This window comes from Lagenorhynchus albirostris, chromosome 9, assembly GCF_949774975.1.
Source record: "Lagenorhynchus albirostris chromosome 9, mLagAlb1.1, whole genome shotgun sequence".
NCBI classification, from domain to species: Eukaryota; Metazoa; Chordata; class Mammalia; order Artiodactyla; family Delphinidae; genus Lagenorhynchus; species Lagenorhynchus albirostris.
Window position 1 is genome coordinate 3394793 of NC_083103.1, and position 16881 is coordinate 3411673.

The 16881-nt window shown below is 52.7% G+C and overlaps 1 protein-coding gene and 1 long non-coding RNA gene across 4 annotated transcripts; one reads left to right on the forward strand and one right to left on the reverse strand.

Moving 5' to 3' along the window:
• Positions 1 to 234: 234 nt before the first annotated feature.
• On the reverse strand, positions 235 to 6874 carry FADD (Fas associated via death domain). 3 transcript variants are annotated; one of them, XM_060158286.1, is made up of 3 exons: positions 6411 to 6874; positions 4659 to 4792; positions 235 to 597 (listed from the first exon to the last, which is right to left on the reverse strand). In XM_060158286.1, exons 1-3 carry the CDS (start codon positions 6694 to 6696, stop codon positions 328 to 330), a joined length of 690 nt encoding a protein of 229 aa, XP_060014269.1. In that variant the 5' UTR covers positions 6697 to 6874; the 3' UTR covers positions 235 to 327. The 3 variants fall into 3 exon arrangements, with proteins under 3 accessions (XP_060014269.1, XP_060014270.1, XP_060014271.1); XM_060158288.1 differs by lacking the exon at positions 235 to 597 and adding an exon at positions 5469 to 5725 and having other exon boundaries at positions 4655 to 4792; XM_060158287.1 differs by lacking the exon at positions 235 to 597 and having other exon boundaries at positions 3717 to 4792; positions 6411 to 6871.
• On the forward strand, positions 6384 to 10279 carry LOC132525536 (uncharacterized). Its single transcript, XR_009542284.1, has 3 exons — positions 6384 to 7036; positions 7963 to 9011; positions 9702 to 10279. It is a non-coding gene; the product is annotated as an uncharacterized LOC132525536 (long non-coding RNA).
• Positions 10280 to 16881: the final 6602 nt, after the last annotated feature.

Genomic DNA, 16881 nt, shown 5'->3' on the forward strand with positions numbered 1-16881 from the left:
CCCACGTGGGACTCTTGCCACAGTGTATTAACGTAGTCACTGACTTAAGAAACTGAGGGCTTCTCTGACGAAAACGGGTTTCAATTGCACATTTTCCTTGTAAAAGAGAAGTTTTGCCTGTTCCGGCCGATGTAGGGTGCCTGGACATTTTCGAATAAGCACATGCTACCCTGCGTCACGCTTGCCTGTCTTGTTCCAAAACTCGATGCACACAGGAATCCTGTGGTTAGAAAGCAGTCAGCAAGATGACTCAGAATACGTATCATGGGAAGAAAAACACAAAACTGAAAAATGTGTGCAGAGAGCTTGCGGTTTCTAGGAATACAGTCAGGAGTCTGCAGCATGACTATTTCTGGCGGCCGATGGGGCGGGACAGAAGGGGCAGAGGCGGGGCTGTCCTGAGAAGGGTGGAGCCCCGCTGCGGGGCGGGAACGAGAGAGGCTTGCGAGGTAGCGTCCAGAGGAGCCGGTGCTGTGGCGCACGGGAGCGCGAGCCCCAGGGAGGGGCCCGCGGAACACCTGCCCCCACGACGCCCACGTCCGAATCCCAGAAATCTGTGATCCGCTCCCTTGCATGGCAAGCGTTGCCCCCAGCTATCTGACAGAGAGAGAAGGAGAGAGAGAGAGAGGGAGGGAGAGAGAGAGAGGGGGGGAGAGAGGGAGGGAGCGAGGGAGGGGGAGGAGGGGGGGGAGAGAGAGAGAGAGAGAGAGAGAGAGAGAGGGAGGGGGAGAGAGGGAGAGAGGGAGAGGGGGAGAGGGAGGGAGGGAGAGAGAGAGAGAGAGAGAGAGAGAGAGAGAGAGAGAGAGAGAGAGAGAGAGAGAGAGAGGGAGAGATGGGAGGCACCAGGGACCTGGGAGAGACGAGGCCAAGGTCCTCCCATGGGTGGGGTCTGGTGCCGGGACAGCTTAAAGAGGCCGAGCGGAGCGGCCAGAACAGGTGCCCTAGAGGCCACACAAACCAGGAGAGCGCACCGTGGGACCGGCAGCCTCCACTCTGCAGTGCACTTTGGGGGTGGCCGTGGGGTCGCCTGGGAGGAAGAGGAGCGGACGGGAGGCAAGCCAGCCGGCGGGGAGAGCAGGGAGGAGGGGAGCTGCCAGCCCCCGCCCCAACGGAAGAGTCTGGAGGGGGCGGGGGCCCAGGAGCAGGGCTGGCCTGGCGAGGTGGCAGGGGGAGGCTGTGAAGCCGGGAAACCTGTGGGCCGGGAGAGGGAGCGACCCTTGTCAAGGAAACACTCGTTCAAATCCTCCTTCGTCGGCCGGGAAATCTCCCGCGAACCGCGTACACTTGGACCCTTCTTTCCCTTCTTCTCAGGGGAAAAAGGATTGAGAGCAGAACGTGGATCTTAACTTTCACTTCCAAGTAAACCACATGACTTGTGTGCAGCTTTATCAGAAAAAATTAATTTTATGTGACTGAAAAAAAAAAGGGATGGGTTTTTTTTGGAAAGTTGCTGTGAGAAATCTTTGTCCAAAAACGGCAGCAGCTCCCTGCCTACGTGGGGTGTAGCTGACCTGTCCCCGGGGTCACAGTTCTGGTTAGATGTCAACCACGTCTGTCCCAGGAGGGGTTATGAGAAGACCCGGAACGGGAATTCCCTGGCGGTCCAGTGCTCAGGACTCTGCGAGTCCACTGCAGGGGGCGCGGGTTCAATCCCTGATCAGGGAGCTAAGATCCCGCAAGCCGCACAAAGGCCGGGCTCGATGTTCTGAGACCACACAGAGCAGAACAGCCTTTGGCGGACCTCTGGGGCTCTGGGTGACGTGTGTTTGTTTTTAAGGTAAAAATAGTGCCACAGACTTGGCCAAGCACTTCCTATTTATCTAATGGCCCCTTTTCAGGGAGGTGGAGCCCCAAGGGACAGAGCCCCCGGTTCACACTCCTGTCAGGCTCGAGAGCCCACGCGGCGCCCTGCTCTCCAGGACACCCCCCATGACGGTCCACGTTACACCTGGGACTGGTATTTGGCGGACAACTGAAACTGTTACAGAAACGGGGAAAATTTGGATAGCATACAGAAAAACTATCATTCAGAGAATTGTTCTCCAAAATTTGCTGTGTACCTTTCCACTTTTAGGGCCCGTATAGCATTTGTGCTTTTTCTATACACCTTTTTTTTTTATTTTTGATGTGGACCATTTTTAAAGTCTTTATTGAATTTGTTACAATATTGCTTGTTTTGGTTTTTTGGCTGCGAGGCACGTGGGGTCTTAGCTCTCCTACCCACCCCCTGCATCGGAAGGTGAAGTCTTAACCACTGGACCACCAGGGAAGTCACTCTATACACCTTTATTGTGCCTTTTCCTTTTGTGTCACAAAAGTGGGGAAATCCTGCGCTTTCTGAGGGCAGGCTGCCTGCTTGCTCGGTCTCACCTCAATGCCTGGCAGCGCAGCTACAGTGGAAGCCCCCTGGCCACTGAGGACTGAACAAACGGAGGATTCTAGCTGGCCTTGAGCTCCCACCTTCCGGGACCAGTTTCTTGTGCAAGTTCACCCACCACCAGGCTCTGCAGCTTTGCCCCAGCGGCCCAGAGCCACCACGGCTGGCCCATCTCCAGGGCCTGGGAGGCCGACAGCAATGCTGGAAGGAGGTGCCTTCTCATCCATCACCTCTTCTGTCCTGGAACTCAGATCTGTGCCTTGGGTGGTGAGATTAGGTCACATGACCGGTCTACTGAGGCTGCTCCAACATCCTCACCACGTGGACCAGAGCAGCTCCCTGAGGGAAGCCTTGGGATGTCAGTGCCCAGGGGGACCAGCGCCTCACCTCAAGTGGCACGGAGTCGGTCCAGTGCCAGGTCCCAGGCATTGGAAAATCCTGAGTGCTGTAAGCACGTGCTGTCAAAGCCTCCATGAGAACACCTGGTGTGACAGAGGGCAGACATTCCTTCCAGGTGTGGGAACCGTGTTGGGGGATGCAGGCCAGAGGCCAGGGTGCCCAGCACCTCACATTTCAGTAGCATATGCCATAAACCATAAGAAGATTAGCACCTCCTCTGAAATCTGCCTCTGTTCAAGAAACGTGGACACATTTTCCAGATCACCTATGTCCCAAAGCGACCCATTAGCCAAGCCACTCTCATTTACTGACGATGATGATGATGTGTGTATGTGTTATCCACAGAACTAGCCCTGACCCGAGGTCCTGAACAGGCAGATGCTCCTGGCAGGCGGGGGAATATTCAGTGCATAAACCGGGCCAGGCCACGCCACTCTGGGGCTGAAGTGGTTCAACTCCCAAACTTGCGATGAATTGGTTAACACCCGTGTTCCCGGCCAGGCTTTTGGGGTCAACAGAGTAGGGCCACTTCTGTCTTGTCTGCTGCATGACCCCAGCTCCTAGCAGTGCCTGGCACTAAGTATGTGCTGAAGGCTGGGTCCACAGCCTGGTGGTGAGTGTTGCTACGGTCTCAGCAACCCAAGGTCAAGGCGGCATGGCATGACATCACAAGTAGCTTTCCCAAGGTCACAGCAGGAAGGCGCAAGGCAAGAACGCTGGGCTCTCTGCCACTTTATACAATACACAGTAGTGTGTGTATGTCAATCCCAATCTCCTAATTCATCCCACCCCCATAAACACTCCCCTTGTTAGTGGTCCCCGGAGCTGTTATGAAATGCAGCTACGCTGCTCCCAGGTTGGGCCTGTAATAACCTTCAAGGGACGCTGAAATCGACTACAATGGGAATTCTGAGAGCATGTAAAATGAAATCATCATCAATGGGAAGAAAAAAATCTTTGTAATGTGGAGGTTTCCTCTGTAAAGGCCCTTGCTTCAATAGGGTTACCTGAGAAGCAGGAAGAAAGATTACTTCTTAAAATCACAGGCTCCAGCTCCCTTGCCAACTCTGTTATCAGAAAGATAGTGGTTTTGACACAAAATAGTAACACACTGGGGAATCACAGGAATCATAATATTTCTCTGAACTAGCGTCTGCCCAGCCCTGTGTCCACATCTTCTAAGCACCTCACAGGCATCGCCTCACCCCCATGCCACCTGCCCTGGGAGACGGGTCTACACCGCCAGCCTCCAAGCCTTTGGCAACCGTGGCAACCACTGGCAGAAGGAGCCAGTGGTTCCAAGCGTGGGCTCCAGAGCTGGACAGCGTTGGCTACCAGCCCAACTCCCCCATCACTACTGACTTGCCTCCAGTTCCACTCTGCACTTCCGCACTTGGACAACGACCAGGTTTCTAACCCTAACTAGTATCTAGGTCCCTCCTACGTGTCAGATGTGGCTCGCAATGTCCTCCGGTAGGAACTCGTTTAACGGGGATGAAAGCATCTCCCTGAGGCTGATCACAGTGCCCAGAGCCCACGTGGGCCGTCACCCGGCTCCCTGCCGGGTCTGCACGCGCTGGCATGGATGGGACGTGGTTAACTGCGGTGGAGGGAACCGAAGTTCAGGGTGGGTAGATGCCTTTGGTCCTGGAGAAGAGCAGCTGGGTCATCGGGAGGCCCCTGAGGCAGGCGAGTCTGAGTCCCAGGACTCAGAGAGCGACACAGGGTCCCCACTGTCGCTCTGGAGGGCCCGGGCCCGCTGACCCTCCTCGATGAGGTCTGCCACCAGGTTCAGCCGGCAGGCCCTGAGCGCCCTCACCAGGTGGGACACGGCCGCATCATCCCTCCTGCTGTTCTTCCAGACTCTCAGCGACTCCCTCACCTGTTCTGCCAGGTTCCGGGGATACTTCTCCTCAATGGCTTCAATCTTGGCGTCAGACACTCCGAGGTGACGAGCCAGTTTCCTCCAGTCCTTCCCCACGTTATCACAGATGATGTCAAACGCTGCCCGCAGGTCTGGGGAGGGAAAGAACACAATGACTGAGCAGAGAGTACGGGAGCTCTTTAGGAGACAGGTTACCCCACACTCCCTGATGGGCTCCTCAGTGCTGACCCAAGGGCTGGGTACCAAGAGGTCCTCCTGCAGAGGCCAATCCTGCCCCAGCTAACCACACCCTGAAACACTACCCAAGAGGCGTGGCCTGCTCTGAAGACTTAACGGTTGGGGTGTGTTGTTACGGAGATACCTACTCAGGACAGGGAGATGGAGTTGCTCCCCCATCTCACCCTACAGTGGGTTGAATGGTGGCCCCTAAAACGTATGTCCACGTCAAACCCTTGGAACCGTGAATGTTAACTTATTTGGAAAAGGGCCTTTGTAGATGAGATTCAGTTGACGATCTTGAGACGAGGGGATCATCCTGGATTATCCAGGTGAGCCCTAAATCCAGTGACAAGACCACGTGCCACGGAGGCAGAGACTGGAGCGATGTGGGCACAAGCCAACGCCTGGAGTCCCCAGAAACCAGAGGAGGCATGAAGGCTCCTCCCCGAGAGCTTCCAGAGGGACCACGGCCTAGTGACACCCTGACTTGACTACTGGACCGAGAACTGTAAGAGCATCAAATTCTGTTGCTTTAGGCCACCAAGATACGGTAATTTGTACGCCAGCCCTGAACACCCCGATTCTTACTCTGGAAGATGTCCTGACTGACACCAGTCCTCAGTCTCTGGCTATTATGTCCTCATCTGCTGAAAGGTCACTACTGAGATCAGCATGACAGACTACAAAAGGCTGTTTCTGGACGGGGGCAGGGAGAAGAGAAAGGACAAAATGCTTCTTGGAAGGTTCCTGCAAAGTTGCATCTTCAAATGCAAATCCCTGATATGCTGTCAGCCTGTGTGCCAACTCCTCCAGTTCTGTGAGGTCGGCACCTGCGTTACTGATCACTTGTACAGAAGAGGAAATGGAGACACGGAAGGTAAGTGTAAGTTATTTCTTGAGATCACACAGCTAGACAACGGCAGAGCCAGGACCACGCCTTGATGGCCCATTGTGCAAAAACTGTCCCTTATCAACCAACCCGTACCTGCTGTGACGCTTCTGGTGTACTTCCACTCCACCCAGGAGGTTAGCAATGTCCTTTCCTTTCGAGTAATCTCTAACTCACCCGGAGGGAGGGGGGAGGTGGAGAAAATACTGAGGCTGGGGGATGGGTGTCCATGCTCTGCAACTTAGGCTGTTAACTTCTGTGCACTATGGTTCTCCCATTTGCAAAGTGGGTATATTACCCGTCTGTCTCCCAGGGCTGTTTAGAGAAAACCCACGCAAACCGAACCCGGAAAAGGTTAGGCACCCGGGAGATCGAAACTACTGCTGGTCCAGCTGACCCTGCCTCCCCCGGCGCCCCCCAGTCCTCAGGCCCCCGTCCCCGCCTGGCTCCTCCGGCGCGGCCCCGCCCGCCCCCCGACCTCAGACCCCCGCCCCCACCTGGCTCCTCCGGCGCGGCCCCGCCCCCACCTGGCTCCTCGGGCTTGGCCTCGCACGCCCCGCCAATCCTCAGGCCCGCGCCCCCGCCTTGGCTCCTCCGGCGCGGCCCCACCTGACCCCGAGACCTCAGGCCCCCGCCCCCACCTCGCTCCTCCGGCGCGGCCCCGCCCGCCGCGCCCGCCTCGAAGTCGTCCAGGCGTCGCAGGAGGTCCTGGCGCCGCAGGGAGACGAGCAGCTTGCGGAGCAGCACGGTGTTCTCGCGGCTCATCTCGGTCTGCTCCAGCAGCACGTTGAAGAGGTCCAGGCCACTCTGCACGAGCTCCAGCTTTCTCTTGCCCACGCGGCTTTGACACAGGAACTTGAGCTCAGTCAGCTCGCTGCTCGACAGGCTGGCCGACACCGAGTGCAGCAGCACCAGGAACGGGTCCATGGCGGCGGGCGCGGCGGGGCCCGGCCCTCCTCTGGCTTCCCCCGGACCGGCCCGCCGCCCGCTCTCTGGCCCGCCTCCTCTAGCGCCCTGCGCCCCTCGGCCTACCGGCGGAGGTTCCCACTTCCAGCGTCTGATGCCCCCCTCACCGGAAGTCTCCCTTGGGGCCGCTTTCTCTCGCGAGAACTCCCGGAACTCGCGCATGCTCCCCGAGTCCAACAGTAGCCATTTCCGCCCGGGGGTGGGGGCGTGGCTTGCGGCCGCCGCCAGGAGGCGCACCAGACATGCTGACGGCGGTGGGACCCCGACCTCTGCGCCTGCGCCCTGACGTCCTTCTCTCTGGGTGGGGGCGTGCGGCCTTGGGTGTCCCGACGCTCCGGGCGCGGGCTGTGTTTTCTGTGGAAAGTTGCACTGCGGATGCCGATAATAAATGCATTTATTTATTAACATTTGTGAAAATGCATGTCCTTTAGTGTCCCCTGGAAATCAGTGTGCAGAAAAGACTATTCAGAGTTTTATTTAGTTTTAAAAGTTTAATAACTACTTGATTTTTTAAAGTTATCCTCATTATTTTTCTGAATGCTTATTAGCGTTTACTGACGCCTACTGTGTACCACGCAGTAGGTTCTGGTGACAAATCGGGAACAAAGTGCCGAAGGCCCGGCCTGCCTGGAGCTTACAGCATCAGGACACAAGATTACCTAACACTGATAAGAAAGTGCAGGAAAGCCAGAAGTTAATGCGAGTCGCGGCCAAGAGGATAGGGGAATGGGGAGTGTGGAGGTGGGGCGGCGCACGTTGCGAGGGCGGGGTCCCAAGGTGCAGGTGCACGTGCCGGGTGTGAGGGACCAGGTGTGTAGGCTTGAGGGGAAGAGGGCGGAGCCACAGCAAGAGCAGAAGCAGAGGAGGGCGGAGGTTGCAGGAGCAGAGCCGGGGAGAAATGGGGTGGCCAGCGAGTGGAGGGGGTGAATTAGGAGGAGCCAGCTAAGAACGCGGCTTTACTGTCCCTGAGACCCTGCAGAGGGTGAGTGGAAGAGTGAAGCCATCTGAGTTACCTAGAGGAAAAAAAAAGTATATATATATATATATAAAATTGAGATGTAATTCACATTCTCTACAACTCACCCTTTTAAAGTGTACAACTCAGTGTTTTTAGTATATTCATAAGGTTGTGCAATCCCCACCATTTGCTAGTTTTAGTTTCGTCTCGCCCATGTAGAAACCTGGTACTCATTATTAATCACTTGCTTTCCCTCGCTCTTTCTCCAGCCCCTGGCAACCACTAATTTACTTCTGTCTCTCTGGATTTGACAGTTCTGGACATTTCATGTAAGTGGAACCATACACTTTTGTGTGGCCTTTTGTGCCTGGCTTCTTTAACTGAGCGTAACATCTTCAAGGTTCGTCCTTGTAGCCTGTGACAGTGCTTCTTTCCTTTTTATGGGTCAGTAGTATTCCATTGTACGGATGGACCACATTTGTGTATGCAGTCATCAGTGGATGGATCTTTCAGTTTTCTCTGCTTTTTGGTCATTATGAATATAATAAATCCCCTACGTAGGAACCTTCAAGTTGCGAACTTTCAAAGATGCGAACGTGGAACTTCCTAATGAAGACCTGATGGAATTGGAGGCCCAGAGAAAGGACAAAGAGAGACAAGAGGAAGAACAAGTAACTGGACAACCAAAGAGATTCATGATGCAGGAAATGGCAAGGGGATTTTCTTTTTCTTTTTCTTTTGCAGTACGCGGGCCTCTCACTGTTGTGGCCTCTCCTGTTGCGGAGCACAGGCTCCGGACGCGCAGGCTCAGCGACCATGGCTCACGGGCCCAGCCGCTCCGCAGCATGTGGGATCTTCCCGGACCGGGGCATGAACCCGTGTACCCTGCATCGGCAGGCAGACTCTCAACCACTGCGCCACCAGGGAAGCCCAAGGGGATTTTCTTTATTTGAGAAGGCACTGTTAGTTTTTGAGGCACAGGACCCGAACGTACATGAGGTACATGAAGGTTGCAGCAGCCATTCAGAATGCAATCCAGTGCTACCGTGTCGTCTATGATGGGCAAAAAAGAGCTACTACCCAGACATCACTGGATCATTTTTTCAAGAGGGTAGATAGAATTGAATCCAGCAAAGAACTAGAACCTGTGCCATCAGCGTCAGGCATGAGTGAAATTGCAGCTTGCCCTCCGTCTCCTGCTGAAGATCCTTCAGCTCTACCATCTCCCACCTCCTCTCCTCCAGTCAGTAACTCTTCCTGCCTGTTCACTCGATGCCAGCCCCTGGATGCCAGCTGTTGTACTACTGTACTTTTCAAGGTACTGTACTGTAAGATTAAAAATGTTTTCTTTGTTTTTTATGTATTATTTGTGTGAAAAGTATTATAAACCTATTACAGCACAGTAGCATATAGCCGATTGTGTTAGTTGGGTACCTAGGCTGACTTTGTTGGACTTACAAACAAATTGGACTTACGAACAAGCTCTCGGAACAAAACTGGTTTGCATGTAGGGGACTTAGTGTAAGGCTACCGTGAGCTCTGAGTTACATTTTTTTTTTTTTTTGCGGTACGCAGACCTCTCACTGGTGTGGCCTCTCCCGTTGTGGAGCACAGCCTCCGGACGCGCAGACTCAGCGGCCATGGCTCACGGGCCCAGCCGCTCCGCGGCATGTGGGACCCTCCCGGACCGGGGCGCGAACCCATGTCCCCTGCATCGGCAGGCGGACTCTCAACCACTGCGCCACCAGGGAAGCCCTCTGAGTTACATTTTTATAGAATCACTGGGTAGAACCCAGGAGACTCCACAGTAATCCAGATGAGAGGCGCAGCCTTCTTTTGATTTGGGGCTGTGTGTAAACGAGAGGCACTGAGGATGCTTGTAAGGTCTGAAAGTTGGAGTGTCCATTGGCTGACCTGGGGAGGGTGTGGGTGGGGTTGAGGCAGGAGATAGACGGGCCCCAGTTTAGACATTTACAACTAACCTCCTGTTTATGCTTTAAAAATAAAGATAATAACAGGAACAGGATAAGCAGCTGGACTTTGTCTCCTGTGGATGCTTCAAGGGAACGGGAACGGCAGAAACAGAGAGGGGCTGAGCCCTGCTGGCATAAAAGACAAAGAGACCACACAGTTCTCATTCTCGGGGCCAAGGAGACTCCCTCCCAGACTATGCATGTGCAGAAAGGTTAAAGGGAGGGGGCGCCAGACCATAATATGTTCTGTTAACCTCTCAGAGACCCTTGCGCTGGAATCCATCTTGGCTAAAAGATGCATGTGCACACAGGGGAGGGCCCTGAGTCAGACCAGATATGGACTCAGAGCCAGACAAAGCAAGCTGATTGGCCAAAGGAAACCTAGAAGAACTTCCCCCATATGGTTTAAACCACGCCCAAAAGCACACGCCTCTCTCTCTCTCTCTCAGCCTGCCTGTGCTTTCTGTTCTTCTCTCCTAATAAACACTTTACTTGCCTCAATACTTTTCATCTCTTTGCTGATTCTTTCTTCAAAGTAGATGAGAGCCAGGGCCCTGCTCCTAGCCAATAGTCCCTGGTGGTCTAGTGGTTAGAATTCGGTGCTTTCACTGCTGTGGTCCGGGTTCAATTCCCAGGGAACTGAGATCCCACTTCGAGCTGCCGCTCACTGTGGTCACTCACAGCCACCTGAGATCAGGGTGAGTCTGGGGGAGGAGCTAGTAGAGATGTTGACTGGATAGTGGGATGTGTGGACCAGGGTTCGGAACAGAGATCTGGGCGGGAAATGTGAAATTGGGGGTATCCTGCAGATAGATGGTGTTTGTGATGGTTAATCTTACGTGTCAGCCTGACTAGGCTAAGGGGTGGCTGGATAGCTGGTAAAACATTATTTCTGGGTGTGTCTGTGGGGTGTTTCTGGCAGAGATTAGCGTTTGAATTGACTAACAGAAGCAGATGGCCTTCCCCAATTTGGGTGGCTTCATCTAAACAGAACGAAAAGGCAGAGGAAGGGAGAATTCGCTCTCTCTGCTTGAACACCGTCGCCCCCCTCCACTCCCCCCTCCAGTTTTCAGGCCTTTAGACTCAGACTGAATCACACACCAGCTTTCCTGGTTCCCAGCTTGCAGATGGCAGACTATGGGACTTCTTGGCTTCTGTCACTGTAAGTGAACCAATCTTACAATAAACCTTCTCATTTACCTCTATATATCCTATTGGTTCTGTTTCTCTTGAGGATCTTGACTAATACAGTATTTAGATCACCCACAGAATGAGGTCACCAATGGAGGGAGAGGAGAATGAAAAGAGCCAAGGTCCGAGGCCAGAGGGCGGCTACTGTAAGGGGGACACGGAGGGGCCAGGGAGGAGGCTGGCATGGGAGGGTTAAACCACATCCCCATCCGCTGGATCCCCAACCCTGCTGCCGCATTTCTCGGTCCCCTGCATGTGGCACCTCCTGACGTTACTACACGTTTTGTTTCCTGCTCTGGTTCTTGCCCGTCTCCCCTGCAGAGCACTGGCTGGCACTTCCGGGGAGCTCACAAAACATTTCTGACTGAATGAATCTTGAGCAAGGCTTGGTTAATCTGAATCTCCATTAGCACAATTATCCCTGCGTCTGACCCACCACCTCGCAGTTTGTAGCTTATCTTTTCATCCTCTTTACATGATCTTTCACAGAGCAAAAAATTTAACTCTTGATGAGGTCCAGTTCATCAAATTTTCCTTTTATGGGGGGCTTCCCTGGTGGCGCAGTGGTTGAGAGTCCGCCCGCCGATGCAGGGGACACGGGTTCGTGCCCCGGTCTGGAAAGATCCCACATGCCGCGGAGCGGCTGGGCCCGTGAGCCACGGCCGCTGGGCCTGCGCGTCCGGAGCCTGTGCTCTGCAACGGGAGAGGCCACAACAGTGAGAGGCCCGTGTACTGCAAAAAAAAAAAAAAAAATTATAAATTTTCCTTTTATGGATTTGATGGTTATAAGGCTATTCAAGTTGTCTATTTCATCTTAATTGAGTTTTGGTAGTTTGTGCAGTTTTGAGGAATTTGTCCATTTTTCTAAGCCTTAGACTTTATGAGCACGGTGATCTGTAGTATTCCCTTATTTTGTGTCTCAGTCCATTTTGTGCTGCTCTAGAAAAGTACCATAGACTGGGTGGCTTATACACAACAGAAATTTATTTCTCATGGTTCTGGAGCCTGGATGTCTGTGATCAGGGTGCTAGCAGGGTCGCATTCTGGTGAGGGCCTGTTCCAGAGTGCAGACTCTGAGTTCTCATCGTAGCCTCACATGGAGAAGAACAGAGAGGGAAGCAAGTTCTCTCCAGACTCTTTTAAGGGCACTAATTGCATCATGGGGGCCCCACCTTTGAACACTATCACAAGGGGGGAGGGTAGAGTTTCAACATATGAATTTTGGGGGAACATGTTCAGTCTGTAACATTATCCTTTTAATGGCTATCAGACCTATAATGAACCCTCAATGTCATTCCTGAAATTCGTGATTTGTGTCTTCTCTCTTTAAGTTTCTCTGTCTTGCTAGAGGTTTATTGATTTTATTTATTTGTAAGGAACCAGCTTTTTGTTTCAATGATTTTTCTCTATCCCCCCCAACTTTTAATTTATTTTTATTTTTTTTATTATTATTATTTTTTTTGCCGTACGCAGGCCTCTCACTGTTGTGGCCTCTCCCATTGCGGAGCACAGGCTCCGGATGCGCAGGCTCAGCGGCCATGGCCCACGGGCCCAGCCACTCTGCGGCACGTGGGATCTTCCCAGACCGGGGCACGAACCCGTGTCCCCTGCATCGGCAGGCAGTCTCTCAACCACTGCGCCACCAGGGAAGCCCTTTATTTCATTTTTTTTTTTGCTTGTCTTGGATATTTTATTTCCCTCTCCTTGCTTTGGATTTATTTTGCTCTTTTTTTGTTCTAGTTTGTTGAGGTGGGCACATAGGCTATTTATTTCTAAGGTAAGCATTTAGTTTTATGGATTTTCCTTTCAACATTACTTTAGCTTTGTCTCACAAATTTTGATATGCTGTGTTTTCATTTTCATTCATTTCTATGTATTGTTATTTCCTCTGGGACTTTCTCTTTGACCCATGGATTATTTGGAAGTATGCTGTGTAATGTACGTGTGTTTAGAGATTTTCCTGTTGTCTTTCTGTCATTGATTCCTACTTTGATTCCCTGATGGCAGAGAACACACTCTGGATGGTTTCAATTCTTTTAAACTTGTTGAGCTTGTTTTAGGGCCCAGTATGTGGTCTGTCTTGGTAAGTGTTCCCTGGGTTCTTGAGAGAAAAAAAGGGTGCTCTGTTGTCATTGGGTGGCATGTCTATAGATGTCAAATAAGTCCTGGAACACGCCCCCCCACAGCCCGCCCCAGGCTCCTTCTCATGCCTTCAAGTATTCTGATAGAAGTTCTGCCCACCTAAAGGATTTCTCTTCACCGCTGTCCCTCAGGGATGCCTCAGAGAGAGGCTGTAGTGCTGTAACCGTCCACTTTCGGGGGTGCCTGTGTATCATGTAGAACCCCCCCATAAACCAGGCCTGAGTGTTCTCTTCCTCTATCAACTGATGATAGGAAACTCCCCGTGAAGCCACAGGTGAACATGAGTGTACAACTGTCTGTTTGAGTCCCTGCTTTAAATTCTTTTGTTTATATATCCGGAAGTGGAATTGCTGGATCATACGGTCATTCTATGTTTAATGTTTTTGAAAAACCGTCGAAGTGTTTCCCGTAGCAGCTGCACCATTTTACATTCCTAACAGCAATGCACAAGGGTTCCAATTTCTCCGCAGCCTCACCAACTCTTATTATTTTGTGTTTGTTGGATAATAGGCTTCCTAATGGGTGTGTGGTGGTGTCTCGTGGGTTTGATTTGCGTTTCCCTGATGACCATCTTGAGCATCTTGAGTATCTTTTCATGTGCTTATTGACCATTTGTATGTCTCCTCTGGAGAAATGCCTATTCAAGGCCTCTGCGCACTTTTCACTGGGTTGCTTGTCTTTTTCTTGCTCAGTTGAAGGGGATCCTTATATATTCCAAATATAAACTCCTAATCAGAAACATGGTTTGCAAATATTTTCTCCCATTTTGTGAATTGCTGTTTCACTGTTGATTGGGTATCCTTTGATGCAAAAAATTCTTAAATTTTGACGAAGTCCAGTTTATGTGTTTTCCTTTCACTTGACATTGTTTCTTTAAAAAAAGAAATGAGAAGCCCACGCGCCACAACGAAGAGTAGCCCCGGCTCGCTACAACTAGAGAAAGCCCACGCACAGCGACGAAGACCCAGTGCAGCCAAAAATAAATAAAATTTAAAAAAAAAAAGAAAGAAAATGCATCTACTGCCTGTTTCGTGGATGAACATTGGTCGTTATTCATGAGGACGGTGAACAGAGTTACTTTCCTTTCTTTTTCTCCTGTGTCGTCTCGGTGTGCTCCAGGATCTTTCTTTTTGTTTGTTTTGGTCTTTCTCATTCCTTTTGAAGTCTCTCCTTAGATATTTGGGGATTCTGGGCTTTGCTTGGGGGTAGTTAGTTTTTTCCAAAAAAACCCTCCTTCCCGGGGGCAGGGGTACATGGTGGACGGGACAATGGCCCCCAAGGTGTCCAATCCCAATTCCCAGACCTTGTGAACGAGTTAGTTTACATGGCAGGAGTGACTTTGCAGGTGTGATGAAGATGAAGGACTTTGAGATGGGGCGATCATCCTGGGTTATCCCAAGGACCCAACCCATCATGGTCCTCATGAGCCGAGAGCTGGAGAGACAGCTGTGGGAGAAGGACTGGCCGCCATGGCTGGCCTGGAGATGGCGGGAGGGGCCCAGCCCTGCCCACGCCTTCCTCTTAGCCCAGTGAGACTTGTGTCAGACATCTGGCCCACGGAACTGTAAGGTAGTACGTTGGTGTTTTAAGCCACTGGGTTCGTGGTCATCTGCCCCGGCCACAAACAGAAAACCTATACAGGCCGCACATGCTGGGTCTCTTTCTTCCCTAAGGGCAGTTCCCACAGACAGCCAGCAGGAGGCGGCAGCCACCCACAAGCGAAACCAGACAAACACTCCTGCTGAGGTCAGGATAGCCATCAGGACGGTGACAGCTGGGTGAGGAGGGGTGACCAGAGAGGAGCGCCAAGGGAGGCTTCCTGGGTGCTGTAACATTCTGAGTCCTGACTGCAGAGGCGTGTGATTTCTGGGGAAATTGATCGTATACTCAAGATCTGTGTAGTTTTTTGTATGTTATACTTCAATAAAAAATGTTGGGGGAGGGGGCTTCCCTGGTGGCGCAGTGGTTGAGAGTCCGCCTGCCGATGCAGGGGACACGGGTTCGTGCCCCGGTCCGGGAAGATCCCACATGCCGCGGAGCGGCTGGGCCCGTGAGCCATAGCCGCTGAGCCTGTGCGTCCGGAGCCTGTGCTCCGCAACGGGAGAGGCCACAGCGGTGAGAGGCCTGAGTACCGCAAAAAAAAAAAACAAAAAAATGTTGGGGGAGAGAGAGATGAAGGGGAGGGGGTGGGGGCTGCGGAGAGGGGACAGCAGGAATGGACACACTAAATAAATTACGGGGTGCAGAGAGGGGACAGCAGAAATGGACACACTAAATAACTTACCCGGCAGAGCTCAGGAAATCAGACCTTAGTATGTACAAGGTTGCCTTTTTCCCAGGGGTGCGTCCTGACAGGCTCTCGGCAGGGGCAATGTCCACCAGCCCTTCTGAGCAAACCAGGCTTAAAATGCTTGTGCTGAGCCAAGTCGGTGTCTCTGGGCAACAGATGTATCTTTGCTACAGGCTTCTCTGACAAAGGCTGTGAGTGGGCAGGGGGTGGGCTGCTTGCTGTGGGCATATCTGTGGTCCAGAGGGCACCACACCTTCCCTCCCATGGGCCCCTCACCTCCTCCGCCACCATCCCTGTCAGCTTGACTCAGAGGTCCACTTGGCTCAAAGGCAGAAAGGCCTAGTCATCAGGCTTTTTGCCATCCATCCATCCATTCAAATGTCCATCCATCCATCCATCCATCCATCCATCCAACCATCCACTCATCCATCCATGCAAATGTCCATCCATCCATCCACCTTTCATTACTCCCTCCCTCCCTCCCTCCCTCCCTCCCATATCCATCCACCCACCCATCCATCCATCCATCCATCCCTCACTCACTTATTCATTCATTCAGCACTTTCTGGTGCCTCCTCCATGCCTGGCACTATGTCAGTGCTGCTTCCTGGCCTCTTTTCTGGCGAGTGTTAGCATTTCTCTACTTTGCTGTGGCTCTTACAAAACAGGGATGGGTGAATGAGTGTTGCCGAAGTGTGGGGCACACACCACCTGTGGTGGGGGGCACGGGAACCTGCAGGTGAAAGTGTGTGTGTGCTGGGGATGTGGGTGCCAGGGCCAGGGGCTCTGATTGCAGCCTTGGGGCAGGGACAGCCCTGTCTCAGGCACACACCTTGGCCAAGCTCAGTTCCAGGGAAGCCCACAGCTGGTCCTGGATCCCAGGAAAGGGACCGGGCCTGCGGCTTGTCTCGAAGGGCCAGTGACTCCAGGAGCTGCAGCCTCAGCCGCCCCCTCAGCCAGGGGGAGAGTGGGGAGAGGGGCCGTGATTGTCAGAAAGGACACGCACCTTCTAAAGAAGGGCCACCACCGGTCTCCAGTCGAGTGCAAGAATGTGACATGGTGAAAAATACAGCTGTGTCATCAGATGGCGTGATTTTTCAAGAGAACATACAAATCTGGATTTCTATGTGTATGTACCGGGTTTTTATATATTAAATTAACTAAAAAAATTTAACAAGCACTGAACCTAACAAACAGAGGTATCTTGGGCTGATTGCAGCTCACAGCAGCCTCCACCTTCAAGAGAGCTGCTGAGTCCCCATAAAAGATGCTGGCATGAGTGCCCCCCGCCCCAGACCTCAGGCCCCCTGCAGGCCCTGGTCCTTCACTGTCTGTGCTTGGGGGCCCAGCCCTGCCCAGCTCCTGCCACACCACTCCAGGGACCAGAAGCAGAAACTGTTCAGTGCTGGGTGCCAGGGGCCTGGCTCCGAAGGATGGCTGTGTAGCCAGCTTGCTGTGTGACTGGAGCAGAGCCCTGACCCTCTCTGGGCTTCACTGTGTCCATCTGTGAAATAATGGCACCGTCTGACCAGCTCATCTCTGGGGGTCCTTTCACTGCCAGATCCCAGGTCTTTGTGATGTTAATCTGCTGG

What these genes read in the sequence shown, in the direction of transcription:
- FADD (XM_060158286.1), bottom strand. Translation starts at nt 6,696, where the DNA reads ATGGACCCGTTCCTGGTGCTGCTGCACTCGGTGTCGGCCAGCCTGTCG. An exon ending in GGCCGCGCCGGAGGAGCGAG is followed by an intron (nt 4,793 to 6,410) that starts GTGGGGGCGGGG and finishes TTCCCTCCCCAG; the next exon opens with ACCTGCGGGCAGCGTTTGAC. An exon ending in CCCGGAACCTGGCAGAACAG is followed by an intron (nt 598 to 4,658) that starts GTGAGGGAGTCG and finishes TCTCTCTGTCAG; the next exon opens with ATAGCTGGGGGCAACGCTTG.